The sequence below is a fragment of the Podarcis pityusensis genome (genome assembly GCF_964106645.2).
Source record: "Podarcis pityusensis genome assembly, chromosome: 6".
Lineage (NCBI taxonomy): Eukaryota > Metazoa > Chordata > Lepidosauria > Squamata > Lacertidae > Podarcis > Podarcis pityusensis.
Window position 1 is genome coordinate 44,443,005 of NC_138030.1, and position 20,228 is coordinate 44,463,232.

Sequence of the window (20,228 nt, forward strand, 5' to 3'; positions counted from 1 at the left end):
ACAACAGCATTTTATCTTAGTTTCTCATTTCCTTCAACACCTCCCTCTGGCTCTTTATCCTCAGAGGAGGGAGACATTCATTCCCTCCTCCCTCACTGTACTTCTGCTTCTCAATCACTTGTACTCAGCATGGGTGCTGGCACTGGTCCAACCAAAATGCAGTGGCATGGCTAGGGGGTAGGGCAGGCATGTGAGGAGGCCTTGGACAGGCTGTGGCACTGAGGCCACTAGTGGATCCTAGTCAGTGGTTTGGGAAGCCATTAGTCTGTACCAATCTGTACCAAAAGGAGAACATTGGTGCCAATTGCCAATCCTCAAAAAGAACAATAGGTATTAACTCACTGCACTGAATAATACTGTCAGCTTTACTATAGTGTTTAAAATAATGAACTGGATGCAAATTGCAATGAGCTTTTGTGCAGCACAATACAGCACATTTTAGCTATACTTTTTAACTAGCTACCAAATTCTCTCTAATGCAACAAGACTTATGTAAGCAAACTGCCGTTGCAGTGGCCACTCATTCTTCTCTGGCTTTGGGTAATAAAATGACGGATGAAATCACTATAAAACCAGCACACTATATACAACCTCTCCATGCCAAGGGAATCCTCTCTTGCAAAAAAAAAAAAAAAAAACTGCAGCAAAGAGAGGGTTATTTTATGCCATGAAGCCATTTTGCTCCAACACAGTAATTTTTTCAAGCAGAAGGGTAAGAATATTAAGTGGATTAACACCAGATAGAAAGTATACAAACCTTATATTACAAATAGAGGCCTGAGGCCAAGTTGTTGCAGAAAAACAAATGCTTTTGTTTTCATGTAGCAGACCCCTTTTAAAGATAGGTTTCAGAGGATGTGTTGCCCTTTTAATAGATTTCTTAATCAGTGGTGCTAGTGAAAATGTTCATGGACAAGGATCAGTGAGCACATTTCTATTGGGACAGAATGCTCACTCTTTGTAAAGCTTTAGAATCCCATCTCGGCAGTAGCAGTTTACAGTATATTGAACAGGGCATCCGCACATCCCAAAGGAAAGAAAGGTCTACAGCCTCTGCCAAAGTCTCTGCAAGAAGACCCCAAGCCTTTTAAATTTAAAGGTTGGTTACCTCAGTCACTGGTACATGAACAGAGACAAGGGACATACATAAGAGACCCTTTCACACATAACCCCAATGTGTGGAAGGAAAAGGAAGACTGTGCCTGCTGCCCCCGTTATTTAAGTGGATCCTGGCACCAACTCACATGCTGCTCAGAACATAGGCAAGGGAGCTGTGTGCATGCAGAATTTCTATATCAGCAGGAACTCAGCTGCACATGTATAGGCATCCCTTGCCATAATTCCATTTAGCATGACCCCCTCCGCCCTCCATGCTTTGAGTATACCTGTAGACTTGTGAATAGCCCTTTGCTCACTTCTAATTTTAGAATTAAAGGAAAAGCAAACCCTAGGAATTCACGTCTTTGAAGTGAGATCGGAAATGACGAAACAAAAACTTGACGAGCGACACCGGGAAGTTCTAACTGCCACCAGTCTAAGTGACACTGAACAACAGAATATAGAGTGTTATGGTCCACACAAGCAGGAGAGGGACAACCCATTTCTAATGGTAGTACTCAGTAGGAGAAGCAAGTCTCATTTGATGGGCCACACATAAACATGTAGCCTAAAGGCTATGTTACTGGGAGTGGCACAGTTCCAAAGGCCTCAGATCAGTTCCTTCCACTAGGCAATTGTTATTTCTACTATGTAAAAAGAACCACTTTCAGCAAGGCTGAATGCTATGCAGTATTTCCTGGAATGTTCATTGCTCCTGTATCAGAGAATTATGACTATGAACACAATGGACCCTTCCTCCACTTACATTGTCCATTAATAAAAATATGTATCACAAAATGCCTTTAAAAGCAGATGACAAATTTAAGCGCACAGCTACACATTTGCAATATTTATCCAATTTAAGCGAGTAAATTTCGGTAAGTTGAAAAGATCGCTGCAGGCAGGCAAGCAAGGAGGGAGGGTTTCTTTATACGAACAGGACCAATTACTGAGCCTCTTCAGAAAGGGGCATAATATGCTGAGGTCGGAAATCCAATCCAAAGAACAGCCTGATAGTTTCTTTTGAAACTTAAACTAATTTGAAAATGATTCCTTAACTTGAACTTGTTACAGAATAAGGAGAGAAAGGATCTGCTTGGACTGCAGCTCCAGCAAATTTCCTTCGTATAACCTGTATTCTACAGTCACATAGTCAGATCAGGTCATTTTATAGGAAAATTGAATGACTTCCAGTAATGTGCTCCAATAATGGCATACACTTTCTGTGGACACACACGAGACTCCTATTTCACTTCTCCTTTAGCCAGCGCAAGCAACAAACCTTAATCCGTGACTTAGCATTACATCCAAACCAGGAATCATTGTTTGTTCCACTCCAAATGAACCAAGATGTTATGCCAATATTTGTTCTTGGCTTACCAATCATGGTTCATTGGAAGCAAACAAATCTTGATCCCCAGGTAGGACATAATGCGAAGGCAATGATTGTAGTTAGTTGCTCCCACTTGATGTAAGGGAGAATTGAAGCAGGAGCAATGTCCGCATTCACAGTGAACCATTGGCTGTAGTTTACTGTAACACATGAACTGGGCCAGCAAGAACGAAAGGTTGCTGATAAATTCATATTTTAAAATAAACAAATAATCAGAACAGCATTATGGAGTGCCGGGGGGGGGGGGGGCCAACGGCGACTGACAGAAGCAAATTATATATGGCAGCTCTGATCTGTTTTAGTTTAACTGATTTGCCAGAAAGTACATTTTTCTGCGTCAACCAAATTACAGAAAAAGCAATTTTGCCAAACAAGGAAGATCGATGAACATAAATACACTGGTCTTCTTTAAAACCCACATTGAAATAAGTGACTCCCACCTTGCAGTCTTTTCTGCATAGATTACTAGGTGCTTGGCCTGTATTGTATTGCTTGTGTAGAAGATCCTATAAAATTTTTTTATATAAGCTGTTCCATTAACATATAGGTCAACGCAACACTTTTGAAAAGTCTGTGGTATCAGATGAGACTTCATGTATGAGGTTCATGTATAGCACTACATATTTGTTTCTATGTTGTCTGCTACAAATATGAAAGATATACCCGGCTAAATACTTATACTGTTTGGCCTGGCATGGATTTTGTTTTGTTTTTTAAGTTCTCAACCAGGGAAAAGAAGTTTTAAAAGTGAATGGTGTATTTATTGCTTCATCTTAGAAAAATAACCTATTTCCAAAATGCATTCTTTAAGAGTTGTTATTTATATTGTTATCTTTACTTGTTGTAAAAATAATTTGCTTTATAACGTTAAAAAAAAGTGGAAACTGCAACAAGATGTTGCGGTGTCCCCTCCCTCCTAATACAAGTTCTCTGTTCAGAGGTCCAGCCAGCCATTTCATCCAAACAGGGCATGCCCCTTGCTCTCTCCTCCTGCTTTTTTTCTTTGAAAAATTCCTTGGCTGCTGAATATGATCAGTCCTCACTGGACTGTTTCTGTGGTTTCTTCACCACTTTAGGCTCATTTAAGATTTTTTAAAATGCTTCTGCAAAACTGGGTGGGGCAAGGGGGTATAACAGTCTTCTCTCTGAGGACCTGTGGGGTTATCAGAACTAAGCGGTAGCTTACAGCTTGTAGCTGTATTTCAATCCACATTCTTACTTCATGCTTCCATTCCAGGTGTGGAAGCAAATGTGTGGTTTATTTTATTTTATTTTAGCACCCTTTAATGAGCTGTAAAAACTTGGAACGTTTCTGGTAGTTTTCTGAAAAGCAAGTCAGTCTGCAGCAGCACCTCTGAATGTTTTCATGTTTTTGCCATGGGCTGTCACTGCTGTTTTGTTCTGCATCACATTTTTGAAACACTGCACTAAAATATTCCACAAGCTGCCACAAGGTTTAACCAAAGATGAACTCCTGATAATTTAAAAATCACTTATTCTCTACTCCTTATATGAGGAAGTATTGCTGAAAAAACCTTGCTATTCTCCTTCCTCTTGCCCCAGACTACAAGACTCCTTAAAGCAATCTGATGAAAATGGTGCTTTAATTACTACAGCAAGGCTTTTTCAATGACTTGAAGATGCCACCTTCAGGACTTCATGTTGCTACAAATTACTGTTGAAGGCTGGAGAAGATGGGGGTGGGAGCAGAACTAGGATGCAGTCTTCCACCTTTGTCAGAAATTCTCAGTCAAGGTTGCCCACGAAAGAAGGCAAGGGATTGAGGAAACTGGTATAAAAGGCATCTTTTCCCAGGGCAAGTAGGGCTCTAGCTCATGTACATGCAAGAATCAAGATCCAGAAAGTGATTTTTCATGAATGAAATCAAGCCAGGAAATTATCAGATATATGGGCCCTTTATACTGATGGTTTAAGGTTGCTTGAAAAGTGCTTTGTGTCCCACCCTCTTCTCCTCCCTTTCTCCTCTTTTTTTACAGACGGTATTTTTCCCCCTGAGTATTTAAAATGTTTAAAAATGCAATACAAAAACTATACAAAAGGAAAGAAAAAAAGAGCCAAATAGACCTAAGTAGAAAAAAGGCAGCAGATAAAACTACAAGGAATCCATTGTACTGGATCTTTTTTAAGCCCTGCTCTTGCTGCATTTTGCCCTGTAGTCTCTTTTTGCCTAACCCCACCAAAGCTTGTAAACTCTCTGAACACAGAGCCCATTTCTGTTGTGCGCAGCACATAACAAAATATAGAGGTGCTTCCTTCCTCAACAAGCCTTTTAAGTGGAGATCTTTATCCTGGTCTGAATCTGTACTGGATTTAAAGCTATTTTCATATATGATTTTTTTTTTTTAGTGTGTTAAATCATTTTGAGATACTTTATGGTTAGTAATTCATGAACAGAATCAAACAAACAAATATCTAAATAAGTGAAGGAAGGCAAAACTGGGGTCAGATAAAATGTATGGTATGAGCAGCAGTGAAAGTGGAGTTGTAGTAAAGGGGGAGGGGTAGCCAGTCCATTAAATTAAGCATGGGGAGGGGTGATCCAATATCATGAAAGCTGGCTTTCTCTTCTCCCTCGTACAGCTCTAAACTCCACACCCTCAAATTTACTCCAGGGAGTTCCCCAACCCTGGCCATTCCGCTGGCAGATAAATGCTGATGGATATCCCCATCTAATCAGGGACTGCAGAATAGCAAATTGCTGCCTCTTATCTGGATTTCTGGTCTTAAAGGGAAGCCTTAAGATAGCTGCATATCTCAACTATGGGGTTGAGAAATACAAGGTTCCTCAATGGTAAGTCCCAAATGGGCCCAACTTTTTGTACTGCTCTCTCACTTGTTTGAATTGACTCACACCCTTTAGCAGTTCAGTATGGTACCTGAAATCCTCTGCTGTTCCTGAGAAAAGTCAATGCCTTCACCAATGGAGCTCATTATTTTTTCAATCTGAAAAACATAAGAAATTATTAGTGATAATTGAGCAACACCTGACTAGAGAGCTTCTTAATCCTATAATTGTATAAAGCTACACGTCCAAGAGATTTGTATTGTTGTCTGGAAATAATAAATTCATGGTAAATATAAGAGAGAGAAATCTATAGAAGCATCTTACCAAGCTGATAACTAGCAAGAAAGTGATAACATTTGTTCATACTATAGAATAATCTATTCCTCTGATCTCACCTTAAAATACAGAAACTCCCCACTACCAATAAAGAATATGCCACTCCAGCTAAGAAGAGAACCTTCAAGGCAAATAACCCAATACCAAGTTGCTTCTACTGAAAGCCTGCAAAGACATTAGGATGAGCTGGAAACCATGAACAGATAGCAGCAGTATTTTAAAGTACATTTCAACCAGGAAGAGAGAAGCCAGTCAATCTAACTGAACTACAGGTTCATGTAGATGCTCCCAAGCATTTATATCTCAAAAAAAGGAATCCATTGTTGCAGTCAATGCCACATTCTGGATATTATTATTTTTTAAAAAACAACCTCTACATCTTTTAAAAAGTACTTTGACAAGTGGTCTTATGTACCAACATCTAAGCAGATCTTCAACCTACAGAGCTTGATGCCCAGGCACTTCTTGTGCAATCCTGGAGAAAGAAGGAGGAGGAGGAGCTTCTTTGGGTTTGTTTGTATGCTCAAAGACCTAGGAATACTGTCTAGGAATAGACATGGGTGGCAAATGGTGTTGATGGGTTTATGCCCAATTCCTGCAAGACAATGATATCTAATACTCCATTTAGTTCTGCACTGTTCAACCCACAAACCTTGACATATCAAGTTACTGCACATCTCATTTAAGTTATCAAGTTTAAGATGCGCTTTTACAGCAGTGGAAATAGACTTCTGAGGTATTTCTTCATAAGATCTGCTATCTTATGCTACCATAATAAAATCAACTTATTATGAAAGAGAAGACTGAATCTCAAGATGACATCCCTGACAAATTACCAAATTAATGTAGAACTGCTTCTTATGAGCAAATGCCTAAGGACATTTAACAGACACAATCATTTATTTTCCCTGTTCATCTCACTTCTCCTGCATCAACTTTTAGATTGTAAACTTTGGGGGGAGGAAAGTACCATGCACATTAATTGCACTACAACAAGTAAACAACAACAAAAGTAGCAATAGGTTAGATTTACTCCTGTTGAGACACCACTGCTTTGTTTTAGCAATTTTTTCAAAAGCAATGAAAGGCCACTCCTCTCATTTTTTTTGGGTCCTCTATGGGCTACCTCTAAAAAATTGACATTAAATTCACATCCCCTCAGTATGATTTTATAGAAGTAAGCTTGTAGCATAATGTCTAAATGTCAAAGACCTCCAGCAGGAAAAAGCATTTTTATCCAATAACCATATGAGTTACAACATGTTTGATATAGCACATTGACTTTTATATGACTCTACAAATAGCACCAGAACAGACTCAAATGTTTTCAAAACCCAGCAAAGGAAAAACACAAACACCAAGAAAGCAGAAAATAACTGCACACTAAGCAACCCCAGCAGTCAGCCTGCTTCCCAGATTAGGCAAAGTTTTGCAGGTTTCTTACATTGGAGAAAGATTGAACTTCGACGACATCAGGCACCTGCTGCTGAAACTGCTGGGAAAGAGCAAAACATGCATTTCAATCCATTAAGTTAAGCACAATTTTGTCTAGGAGAATGGATTATGCAAGGTCTCTTCTTAAGACTGTTTGATTCAGAACAGCACAAGTTCAGGCCAGAATTTAATAAAGGGCCATGTTTCCCCCCCCCCTTTTTTTTTTTTTGTACCATGAGTTGCCTCCTGGTCTTAAGCACTGCAGGTAAAGTTTTAAACTATTCTACAACTTCTATGGTTGGCTGTGCAATTTAACATTAAAATGAAGTAGATACTCAAAAGCAGATGTGGAAATAGGGTTCCCAATGTTTTTAGTGCATTAAACTATTTTCAGATTTCCTGTTTCTCATACTGCTAAGAAGCAGGTACTTTACAGATAGGTACTTTATGTTACTTTATGTATTTCTTGTGGGGCAACATCCTGAAAGGAGCTTTCTTAGATTGCAGTCATGGGGACCATGGGGATGCAAGAATAAAAGAAACACAAAGACAAGCATTTTTAAGTCCAATATGCACAAAACAGTCCAACCCAATAAAAAAATTTCCTGAGTACATAAGATGACCCAATAGAAACATGGATTCTGATCAGTTATTTCAGCTGAATGACGTCTTTTTATTCCTGACAAATGCCAATATGTATAAGAGTGCAGAGAACTTTTTTGAAGTCTAAAAGTATGCTTCTCCCAAAAGCATATACTGCAGCTTAGATAGCAAGACACATGAGCGGTGTCCTACTCATGAAATGGGACTATCTTGCTCTCTCTTCCTGATTGCAGCTCAGTGCTTTATGAAAAGCCTACCTTGTGAGATATTGTGTAGAGCAGGCATGGCCAAACTTGGCCCTCCAGATGTTTTGGAACTACAACTCCCATCATCCTTGGCTAACAGGACCAGTGGTCAGGGATGATGGGAATTGTAGTCCCAAAACATCTGGAGGGCCACGTTTGGCCATGCCTGGTGTAGAGGCTCAGAGGACAATCTTTCTACCCCCTTACATGAGTTGAAGTGACATTTCAGTCATGCTAGAGACCCTTGGATCCAAATCACATGTTCAACTGCATTCAGATGATACACCATTCATTTTCTCCTTCCTCACATACACACACTTGCTTACATCACAATAAAACCCTACGTGAGAACTTTGGGGTTGCTTTTTTTAAAAAGGAAAACACCCTCAGATTTCTTATGCACCAAAGTTATATAAGAGTAGCATGGGATGACTTAATATCTGAAGGGCCTTGTGAAACCCACAAGCTTATAATCAAGTTAAATAGTAACCACTAGGCAAATTCAAGTACCTATTCTCTGTGGCCCACCTGGCAACAATTCCCTATACTTATTACTGTATTTATTACATTCATAATTTTCAAAGGGCACCTCAAGTTTACCCTTGAAGAACAGCTGCAATCTAGAAGGTCAGAGATTTACAGATGCTTTGAAGCCTTCACTAGCTCAATGCTTTGTTATCCAAAAATGTTGGCGGTAGATTTTTGGGTGGGGTGGGGAGAAATAGAGGAGTCCAAGTAAACAGTCCATTTTGGTAACAGTAACTAGCTCTGCTCTTCTATCGCTCCACCGACAAATCCTATTATGCACACCCAACATGCAAGTGCCTCAGCATTTAAGCCTAACAAAGTCCCTCCATTTAGAACAGCTGTGCCCCTCCCTTAGTGGAAATGTGGACATTTGCCAAAAGGCTTCATTTAGCATGCACTAACAAAAGCAGCTTGACATACTCTGTGCTGGAAAACAAACAGAACTTCCATGTCTGTTAATATCTTTTGCCTCTTCAATCCCAGCTGATGCATAAAACACTTAAACATAAAATTCTTCTGTAAAAAGGTAAATGCCCTGAGGGATGCTTCAAGGCTGCCCACCTTGCTTTTCCCAGTCTCTGCTAATTTGTTTCAAGAGTGTTTTTAAGGATAAAAAATAGCTCAATGAACTTCAATGAAGGGAACGCGTAGAACTCCCTTTTGTGCCAAGTTACTTCAGTTTTGATGAAATAATTAAAAATGCATCACAAACGGCACTAGTTCTGCCTTAGTGCTGCAGGGCCGTCAGTATCAAACTGACAAACAGGGAACGAAAGGCGTGTGCACCCCTCCCATTTAGATACTTCTCACGAAATCCCATTGAAACAGTTTCCCCATGTAGAACCCCCTATAACCCCTGAATTTAAAAAGTCAAAGGGCATTTTGGCATGAGAGCTGCTTTAGGCAAAGCTGCTTCCTGGTATGCCCATGCTATTTTTGTCTGCATTTTGCTTTAAGCAGTTCTCAAGTCAACTTCAGAAATTGCTGTTTAATTTTTGGGTGATGTCTCTGAAGCCCTGGCTTCTGATCACTAACAATCCTATGAACTGCTTCTGAGGTTAATCTAGCTATCCCTTTGAACCTACTGCCATCCCCATAAGGCCAAGAACACTGGTATTTCTTTTTTTCTTTCTTTTTTTAAGTGCTTGGGTTACAGATTTCTGTGCCAAGCATAAAATTCCATGCTTGTGCACAGCCATTCATATAAAAACAGTACAGCAGGGAGACACAGCTCAGTGCATGTTGTGGTTTACATATGGTACGTGTAGTAACTATCTGTAGATAGGCTGAAAATTAATTCAAAATAAAAGGTCTCTCTGTGATCAATGTTTTTAAGTGCTACAGAAAAGGAGCAACATACAGTTTGCTGCCTCGACAATTTCTTGCAAAAAAGACAAATCATTCCCATTGCAACGTAACAAGCATCTAACTGTGCCAACATTATAAATCCAAGATAGTATAAAAAGTATAAAATAGTATAGTAGTATAGTATAAGACAGTATAAAAAGGAAATGGTGATGCTGTTGCAAGTCAACCTGGTTTAACAGCTTCCAAAACTGTGGGAGGTGAACTGCTACCAGGGAATTTAATGTGTGGGCAATCCATGGTGCAAAAATTTACACAGAATCTAGTAAGCACTCTATCTTTGAAAAAAGCAAGATTTCTCATTCTAATGATTGCAGGAATATATTTGGAAGCATTTGTCAAGTTGCCAGTCTTCATGCAATAGAGTCAGCACAGATCAAAGCTTTCACATGCTTCTCCCATCTTTTCCAGGGGAGTGCTGTTTCTCTCTTTCTGTTTTGTGTTTTCAAGCACAAAAATGTTGTTGAAGGTAAATTCTAACCACTTCTATAACTGCTTTTGTCAGTGCACTCGATCATGCATCAAGGTGAATGCCACCACCAAACCAACCCCTCAGCATGTTTATCCTGGCAAGTGCCACTTAGTTCCATGAAACTTTTGTACAAAGCATGCATGAATGCATGCACAGGATTGCTGCACATTCATGTGCTTTGCTCACTTTTCAAGCAATTTGGTATTCTTAGGATTTCACACAATCATACAGTGTAGAGTTAGAAGGGACTGTGAGGGTCATCTAGTTCAACGCCCTGCAATATAGGAATCTCAGCTAGAACCTCGGCTTAAAAATCTCCAAGGAAGGATAGTCCACCACTTCTTATGGAAGTTGGTTTCATTGTAAACAAGTGATAGCCTGGAGTGGAGAATTTCTCCAAAGGCCTAGTCAGATTATTATCAGCCATGATTGGACATATTTTTTAAAGACACTCTGAAATAATTTTTGGTCAGCAGCACCGAAGAGCAGCTCAGGTTTGTGGGTTTCATCCTATCACCAGGCAAGTTTGAAGGAGAGTTAAAGCTTCTTGTTTAAAGCTAGAAGCTAATATGCATCCCAAAAAGGCCTATTACTATGTTAACTGCTAATACTTTGGGAAACACAAGCTACAGGCTTTTTCCTTCTCAACTTTATCCAGTATTTAACTTTTCTTCAGCAAACCAGTGGAGGATCAGTTGTTGGACAAAGTGGGGCATACCCTCCTAATATTCTGAGTCTCCCCCCCCCCCCCATGTCCCAAATCTGCAAAGCCATAGTTCAGCCTTTCTACGGTCACCCACAGTCATTATTAATGCATTTACCACTGAATGAGATGCTTACTAGATTCTTCTGCTCATCTTCTCTCCTTAGCCAATCAAAATAATCACTACCAGCATGTCTCTAGTATCTTTCTCCCACAGAAATTGCTTTGGTGCGGCAAAAGATTCTTTTGCTCATTTTCCTCCCCATTTTTCTCGGAAGTCATGGGGGGAGCTAAGATTTAGAATAAGTAGTGGGGGGTGTCACTGGTTGCGCTGTTAATCAGCCCATCCTAAGCCAATTAGCACCATGCATTCTTCCTGTAGGTGTTCACAAGCCAATCAGAACCATGCTTTTTCCTGTGCTGCCATCTGCAGCATGTGCCAGAATGATAGATACTCACAGTGGGACCCTTGTTTACTTATCTTTTGTGTAAACATGGAAGGGCGAAAATATTAACCTGAAGTATATTTTTAATAATATTTAAATTGCATAATGTGTTCTGATTTTCATTTAGGGTTTTAACTAAATTAAAGGGGTGATATAACAACAGTTAATAAATTAACACCAGTTACCCAGGAACAAGCACTATTGAATTCATTAGGACTTATTTCAGAGTAGACAGGTAGCTAACAGAATTAGATTGTTCATGTTGCTGCTCTTCTATAACCAGCTTATCTTGTTGAATCAATTAAAGCAAGTGAGCTTGGTTTCTTTTCATGTCATTCATGATTCTTCTCTTCCACATTTTATCCTCACAACCCAGTGAATAGCCCAAGGTCACCAGGGCATTTCATAATTGAGTAGTGGTTTTAACCCTGGTTTCCTGCACCCTAGTCCATTTAATATTTCTCTGCATTCTGGAAAGAAGGCAAAGTAGTAGGTAAGTTGGAGAGGGGAGGACAATCTTTTTCCATAAGGTTGGAAGGTTAGGGGGACCTTATTAACAAGGTTATTTGGCAACTGAGTAACCAATTCACGTTAAAATCCTAGCTGGAAGCCATCCCAACTGAATTTAGTAAGACTTGCTTCCGAGTTATGTATGGTTGTTGTGACATTAACTCACACTATGAATTTTGACAGCAGGACCCTTCGTTAAATATGGTTAGACACTTTTCAGTTTACTTAGGCACCAAGTACTCCTATAACTGCAATGCATTTGTTTCAACACCTCTGCAAGCGAGGAGGGTGAGAAGAAAATCCGAACTTTGCCCTGTCAATGCAACCTCCTTGGTCCCACCCATGTGACCTTATTGGCCCCACCTACATGACCCCTTGGCCACAGGTAACCCTATCAGGTCCAGGAACTACCAAATGTCACTGCAGCAAACCTTGTGTTTTAAAAAATATTGTATACAACTTCAGACCTCCTTCATCCCTTTCAGAACATTAGACAAGCTTACCTGGACTTGCTGCTGCCACATATAGCTTGGTGTATGTACCTTTGCATGAGGTTCCGGGGAGTAGCAACAACATATCTATAGAATGCATCCCCAAGTTTTTCTCTTTTCTATGTTTTTTTTCCCAGTCAAACTGGGGCCATTACATAAAATGTCAAGCAGCTCTAAAAGTAACAAGTTGCTTCTCTTGCCTGCATTGTGTGTTCCCACTACAGTTCAGTGCATCTGTCAACTATCATGGAACTCTAAGGAACAATGTTTTATTACTGGAACTTCAATTATTCTTTCCTATAAAATCAATGCATATGAGGTAATATTACCCAGTAGTGACCGGTTTAACGATTATGGGAAAGAGGTTGTATTTATTTGTAGCAGGGATTTGTGATAACAAAATAGTAAAAAAGTAATCAGCAAAACAGTGGGTGGAAGACACTGCGGAAGAACTATATGCAGTGCTTTTTGGGGGTAAAAAAAGTGAGGTGTCAGTACTTATATATTGATATAAGTGTCATAGGTGCCAGCACAAATTGGGTGCCACAGGCAGCAAAAAGTGAGTGGTGTCACAAAAAAGCCCTGACTACATGTATATTTTGGGCTACAGCTGAAAAGTTGTATAAAATATCATCTCTTTTTGTTCTGTGTTATGTTCTATACTTCTAAAAGCCACAAAAGCCACAAATTAGAAATGCACAGTATTTTGATTTGACAGTCCAAATGACATCTTACAAAATAACAGCAAAACAGAACTCTGGATAAGGTTATGTTGGTGTTAATTTTCAATTCTTTGTTTCTAAATTTACACAACAGCACAATGGAGAAGAAATCTGATTAAATTTGTAGTGAAACTGACTAGCTAGAAAGCATGAAAAAAACCCCACTATGGGTTTAGGGTATGAATGGATTTCCTTCACACTGCACAAAACATGAGAATTTAGATAATAGTTAATTGTACGGTAAAACCTAAAACATAGGCCGTATGGATTACGAATCCATACGGGTTACGAATGGGGCAGGTTGCGCATTTTCGGGTTGTGGACCACACCAAACCCAGAAGTACTGGAACGGGTATTTCCGGGTTTTAACACTCGCTCATGCGCAGAAGCACAAAATGACATCACACGCATACGCAGAAGCGCCGGATCGCATCACACGCATGCGCAGACGCGGCTCTGTGGGTTGCGAACGTGCCTCCCGCACGGATCACGTTCTCAACCCGAGGTATGACTGTACTATGCTTCTCATTACAGTAGAGTAGCTATATGTCTGGAATTTCCCAGACATAACCGGGATTCGGTCGTCAGAAACAGTGTCTGGGTGGGAATTGGATAAATGTCCAGGAAAATCTGGATGTATGGCAACCCATGTCGGAAGTGTACATTTTGGTGAATTTCACTAAAAATAGCTCAAAAACTGAAAGCTCAACAACTTTTGTGTCCAGATTTTCACTTTTTGAAATATGGTGACCCTACATTACAAAACAACAGCCAAGCTTCTTAGGATTTGTTTACTTAGCTACTAATGACCAAAATCAACTCTAGCTTACAGGTGTACTTGTGCTGTTGTACAAAGTGCACACAAAGAGACTCACAGAAATTAGTAAATGTAAACTGCATTTTCATTCTTGCTTTAGCTTAATTATGAGCCATACAAAAAAATCTTAGTTTGAGAAGAGCCTTGCTTTTTTTCCTGAGGTTGAGTGCTAAGTAAATTAGTTTTTTAAAAAAGGCAAGAACACAGCCAACATTTTTTCTTAATCTAATTAAGAAAATTTAAATAGAGGCGGTGACCATTTTGTGCACGTCCAATTGACGTGCAACTGCTGACATGTGCATTGGTCTCAGCCCCGGAGCAGGAGCGGAACGGGCTTACGCACAAATGCCGACATGCACAATGACCCTGAACTCAACCCCTGCACAAACGGGGAGTTTCTTGTATTTTAATGTAATTAGTCTCTTTCTTCTATTTTCTGAGGAAGCTGTAACTTCATATGCTCAATTTAAAAAACCTCTTGACACAAATATAGTTTAGAAAAGGCAAAGCTAATAAATAGGCTTTATGGAGCCTAAGCTCTTGGCATATGGGCACATTGTAAAATATAATTTACAATGCAGTGCAGGCTAAGAAGCTGCTGAGCAGTTAACAGCCTCAACTAAACCTGAAGTGATATTTTCATTTTGAAAATAGAGCCTATTTCAAGACAGCCTAAAACAGGAGTGGGCAGAAGGTAGATCAGAACCTACTGAAAGATCTCTATGTGATTTGAAGCAGATCAGCAAGAATTTCTGACTCCCAGTTTAACAATGACAACAAAATTACTCTGCCATCCTGCTGAATCTGTTTGTGAAAGGGTTGTAATTTCAGTTCAGTTTTGGCGTAAAATAAAACTTCTAGTCTCAGAATTCTTTAATTCTAAGCATCTGCTTCTTGCATCTGTCTCTAGTTGGTGAGTGACAAGTTCTGGCAAAAAAACAACCTCAAAGTTCCTGCAAGCATGAAACCTGCCTACCCCAGTCTATGGAGAAGTAGCACTTCCTGAAGATAAAAAATTGGTAATCAGATTATTTCCTAGCATTCCATAGGTCTGGCAGACCTCTGCAAATATGGCTTGCAATACACTGTTATTTCTTCTTATTGCTTCCTGACATGCAATGAAACTAGTAACCCCACAAAGGTTACTTTTTGTGTGATCATAGATACAATCCATGTTGGTCCATAGAAAAGTAAGCACAACAACATAAGACCAAACCAAAACAACTCTCATACTTTCAGGTTTATAGCGCTGTAGATACATAGAAACTTTATTTGCATTGGCCACTAGCCATAGCAATAACGCTGTAGATACCATCAAGAGCATGTACAGAATCTATGGCCTTCTGCACAAATAAAATTATGTTCATTTATACACATGCAGATGTTATACACATTTCAGGTAAATCAGCTGCAAATAAGTTAATGCTGATATTCCTTAGAAAGGCAAAGCCAAGTAATATGTCCCAGAACATGTGAAAAGCTACCAATGAAGGACAGCTTTAGCATTTGAGAAGGGTAAAAGGAAAATATGAAGTCATATTCTTCTCAGTAGCCAAGAGCAGTAAAAACCATAAGATTCAGTTTAAGAATTACATGACCACATTGGACCACAAGTCTTAAGGGAATCTAAAACCAATGCATAATTAAGGTAATATATTACTTGTCACTATCCTTCCTATAAACCAAAACCAGGGCTCCACAAGATAGCAATTACTACACAGAGAGCAAAGCCAGGGCAGTTTATGATGCTTGGCTAATTTGGTCAGCAGCTTCATGCCACAGAATTATAGGTTTATAAGTTCACTGTTATTTCATTCCACATATACATAATATAGTAGGCTTGCCTGTTAAGAACTTGGCAGCACCAATATCGAAGACTTGAAAATTTAATGCTATTCTTATTAATCTGAATTCAAAGTAATAAAATAAAGTCGCATGCCTTACAAATTACCTAACCAAATGCCTGGCCTTCCCTTAACAAGGAATATTATCTGGACATGGACTAAAGACATAGCAATTTTAGCAGAAATATGTACCCTGGCTGCCTTTCCTTCCAAAAAAACAGACAGCTCACTTTCATCTTGAATGGATCGCAATGGAAAGGTTAGCAACACAGACTGAAAACTAGATCCTAAGCAGTCAGGTGAAGATCAGCTGGGAATCTGGAATAAGCTTGGGATCTGAAGCTCTGAAACAAAACATGGATAACTAAAGAATCATCCATGTATTTTCAAGAAAGCAAAACCTGTTTTGAAGAGTCACCCCTCCACAGATAAATTAATGCTGCTTTAAAAAAAGAATGTGTAGTTTCATTTTTCACCATATACAGTAGCGGCAGCATTTACCAGGAACTTTTCCAATTTACCTGACAAATGTTTGCCGATGCATATAACTTTTTTATTATTATATATAAGCACTGCAAATTCATACTAACAAAAAAACTATTGCTCTAGCAGCATGTGATCTTTAGTTAGTGCAAGAACAAGAATTCTATATTCAATGCCCCAAAATCTGTCAGATCAGAATTAAAGCTATCTCATGTTGGCTCGAGCTCCACAAAGCTGAGAAACTGAAAATCAAAGCAGGTGCTCTAACAGGATGTCTGCAGTTTAAAGTATTTACAGTGGTGATATTCTATAGATTTGTGTACAGTACTTGCAATACAAACCATACACAGTATATGTAGTATATTACAAGGTTCAGTTGCAAAAAGCATTGCTTCAAATGACTTGTTGCAAGGCAAATGAGCACATATTCTAAAGACAGACTAGGAACAAATTAGGAATTATAGAAAGGTCCATGCAGAAGGCAAAAGGGAAAGCTGCAAAGTACAGTTGTATCTTGGATCCCGAAGACGCTGGTACTCAGATGTTTTGGCTCCCGAACGCCGCAAACCTGGAAGTGATTGTTCCAGTTTGCAAATGTTTTTATGGAACCCAAATGTCCAACGCGGCTTCCGAATCAGAACCCAAGATTTGGTTTTCAAACGTTTTGGAAGTCGAACGGACTTCCGGAACAGATTCCGTTTGACTTCCAAGGTATGACTGTACACTAAAAAAAAAAGGGGGGGGGAGAAAGTAGCGTGGGATAATTTGGTAAAGGTGTCTCAACATTAGACTAGAGCACTGTAGTTATGCTTCCAGGCATTGCTACATAGTAGTGATATATATCTGATCTAAAATCAGAAGTGACAAATATCTGAGAATCCTTGGCACAAGTATTCTACACGCCCAGTCAAGCTGGCAATGTTTCCAGTCCTGGATGCAGCTGATCTACATAACAGGGAGAGTCCATGGGCTGGCTTTACATAAGCTGCACAAAGATGCACAAATGAGTTCCAGTTCTGGCTGCTCTACAGCCTACTTTACGCATCACATTTTTCCTAGATGACCTCTGTGTGGGGAACTGCATATGCAACATGTGTCTCTCAATATGTCATGATTACACATGTTTGGAAACCATACAGGTCCCCAGTGTGCAAACTGTAACAGCATAAAACATTTTCTGTTAAAATTACTAGTACACTTACAGGATGCCTCATAAAACTGATGCAAGCAGTTTAAACTTGTTTCACAAATTATGTTTGGAAATTGATTACAGTACATTGTTAACAAGGTCCTATCAACTAATGGTAAATAGAAATACTAACTAGGTGGGATTATTAAGGTGGGGGTCTTGTAGAAAGGTTAAAGCTTACTGGGAAATTGTATGTAAAGAACTGAAAAAAGATGTTTAAACTAACATTTGTAAAAAACCCAAAAAACCCAGAAGCTTTACTTTTGGGAATTATAGGGATAGAACTACCCAAACTGTATAGAAATTTATTAATGTATGTGATTACAGAGGCAAGAACGTGCCCAAAAATTGAAAGAAGAAGTCATCCCAGCAAAAGAAGAATGGATACAAAAACTTATGGAATATGCAGAAATGGCGAAACTTACCAGAAAAATAAGAAATCAAGATAACACAAACATTTAACAAAAGAATGTAAATGGTTTATGGAATATTTACAAACAAACTGTAAACAGATAAGAACATTGGCAGGATTATTGTAATAACCTGCAGCTTTGTAAGAGTATATATTTAAAGTAGACGAGTAAATGAGCAAATTAAGTTAATTTGGATTTGCAGAAAATATTTTAAAAAAATTAAAGAACAACAGAAAGGGGGGAAGGAAGTCAAGTTTTGAAATGGTAAAATGATTCTAAAATTATTGAAATGTATAAAACTGAAAATCATAAATAATAATATAAAAGGGATTATTAAATTAGGGGAACAAGAGATGTGTATTGTAAGCAGAACCAGACAAATTTTAAAGATTGTTTATTACATTTATATCCCACCTTTTCTCCAAAGAGCTCAAGGTGGCAGACATGGATCTCCTGCTCCTCATTTTATCCTCACAACAAGTTTGTGAGAAAGGTTAAGCTGAGAGACAGTGACTGGCCCAAGGTTAACCACTGAGCTTCATGGCTGAGTGAGGATTTGAACCCAACTAAGTCATAAACAGAGCTGATCACTAAAATCAATTACTTAAGTGATTTCAGTGAGTCTACCCTGAGTGCAACTTAGTTAGATACCACCCTTTGTATTTTCTAATTTATTAGATATCCTGTTGTTTGTAAAAGATATTGCTTCAGGCCACTCTGTTTAGATGTCCCTAAAATCATTGTATATAAGCACAACTGGATTTCAGAATTAGCTGAAATCCCTTGCATATAATTTTTGTTATGATGTCTCTGAATTAAATTTAGTTGTTGTGTTAGTCACTTTCAACAACATACCAAAACAGTATAAACACTAAAACTGATTATAACAAACACAACCAATAAAAAGCTAAAAGCACACCTATATAGCCTGAAAGAAAAACACGTCAATGTAGACAAGATAGGTCTTACAGATTCTGCCCACTAAACAAAGCCACAAATTCAAATTGAGGGCCCTGGAAAAACAGGAGTTTTTGCCTGGCACCTAAAAATAGATAGAGATGGCACCGGGCATGCCTCTTAATGGGAAGTATCCCACAAGCAAGGAGCCACCAGTGAAAAGGCCCATTCTCGTGCTGCCACTCTCCAAACTTGCTATGGAGGGGTCACATGGAGAAGGATTCAGATTATGAATGCTGGGTCCAAGTTGGTTCATGAGGGGAGAGGTGGTCTTTGAGGTATCGGGATCCTGAACTGCAGAATACTTCATAGGTTAAAAGGAGAACTTGAATTGGAGACTTGAAACTAACTGGCAGCCAGTTTTGTTGTTCCAGAATTGGTGTTACATGTACAGACCACTCTGCCCCAGTCAAGAATCTGGCAGCTGAATTTGTAATAGCTGCCGTTTCTGAACCATCTTCAAAGGCAGGCCCCTGCAGAGCTTGTATGAGGTCTGGGGTGGGAGTCTTGTTAGAATAAAGTTATAAACTCAAACAAAGAAGCAGCCTGTTCTTGGTGCAGGGCACCCAACCAGCTTAGCCTTCCAAGACCCGGGAGAAGTGTACTCAGCTGCCCCACTCTCTGCACAGGCCTGTTCAAAGGAAGGCCCCCCCCAACGCATTGCAGTAATTTAACCTAGTGGTAGCCACAGCATAGTTAACAGTTAAAGTTGGTGGAAGACACTCGGTGCCACCAAGGCCACTTGAGCCTCCGACAACAGGAACTGATTCAGAAGTACCTCCAAGCTGCATATCTACTCTGATCCCATCCATCTGGTCATGGGAACCACCCACTAAGTGTCTTAGTCTTGTTTGGATTGATCTTCAGATTATTGGCTCTCATCCAGCCCATTACCAGGTGAGACATGGTGAGCACACTCATTCATAAATAAGTAAAAATAAGTATTAAGTACTGTTTTGCTCATTTGCTTGAATGGAACAGACGGTTCTTTAAAATAATCAAATCCATATAAAGTGGAGTCTAAAGCTGTTCTACACCTGAAAAAATGCATATACAGTGGTGTCCCGCAAGACGAATGCCTCGCAAGACGAAAAACTCGCTAGACGAAAGGGTTTTACGTTTTTTGAGTCGTTCCGCAAGACGACTTTTTCTATGGGCTTGCTTCGCAAGACGTTTCGTCTTGCGAGTTCTTGCGAGTTTGTTTCCTTTTTCTTAAAGCCGCTAAGCCGTTAATAGCCGCTAAGCCGCTAATAGCCGTGCTTCGCAAGACGAAAAAACCGCAAGACGAAGAGACTCGTGGAACGGATTAATTTTGTCTTGCGAGGCACCACTGTATACAAGTTAAACATGATTCTGAAACTGGCATGCCAGCA

At 39.4% G+C, this 20,228-nt stretch overlaps 1 protein-coding gene across 12 annotated transcripts in view; it reads right to left on the reverse strand.

Annotated features, from left to right (window-relative positions):
• The window catches only part of LOC308479371 (ankyrin repeat and SAM domain-containing protein 1A-like), a 112,629-nt gene that overhangs the window by 39,601 nt on the left and 52,800 nt on the right, over positions 1 to 20,228 (reverse strand). For 7 of the 12 annotated variants that reach the window (XM_081010011.1, XM_081010004.1, XM_081010009.1 and 4 more), the window contains 2 exons: positions 7,078 to 7,128; positions 5,389 to 5,455 (listed from right to left, as the gene is read on the reverse strand). In XM_081010011.1, the coding sequence (XP_080866137.1) occupies positions 5,389 to 5,455; positions 7,078 to 7,128 (118 nt within the window). The remainder of the gene's footprint in view (positions 1 to 5,388; positions 5,456 to 7,077; positions 7,129 to 20,228) is intronic. The other 5 variants (XM_081010010.1, XM_081010012.1, XM_081010007.1 and 2 more) reach the window with 2 other exon arrangements.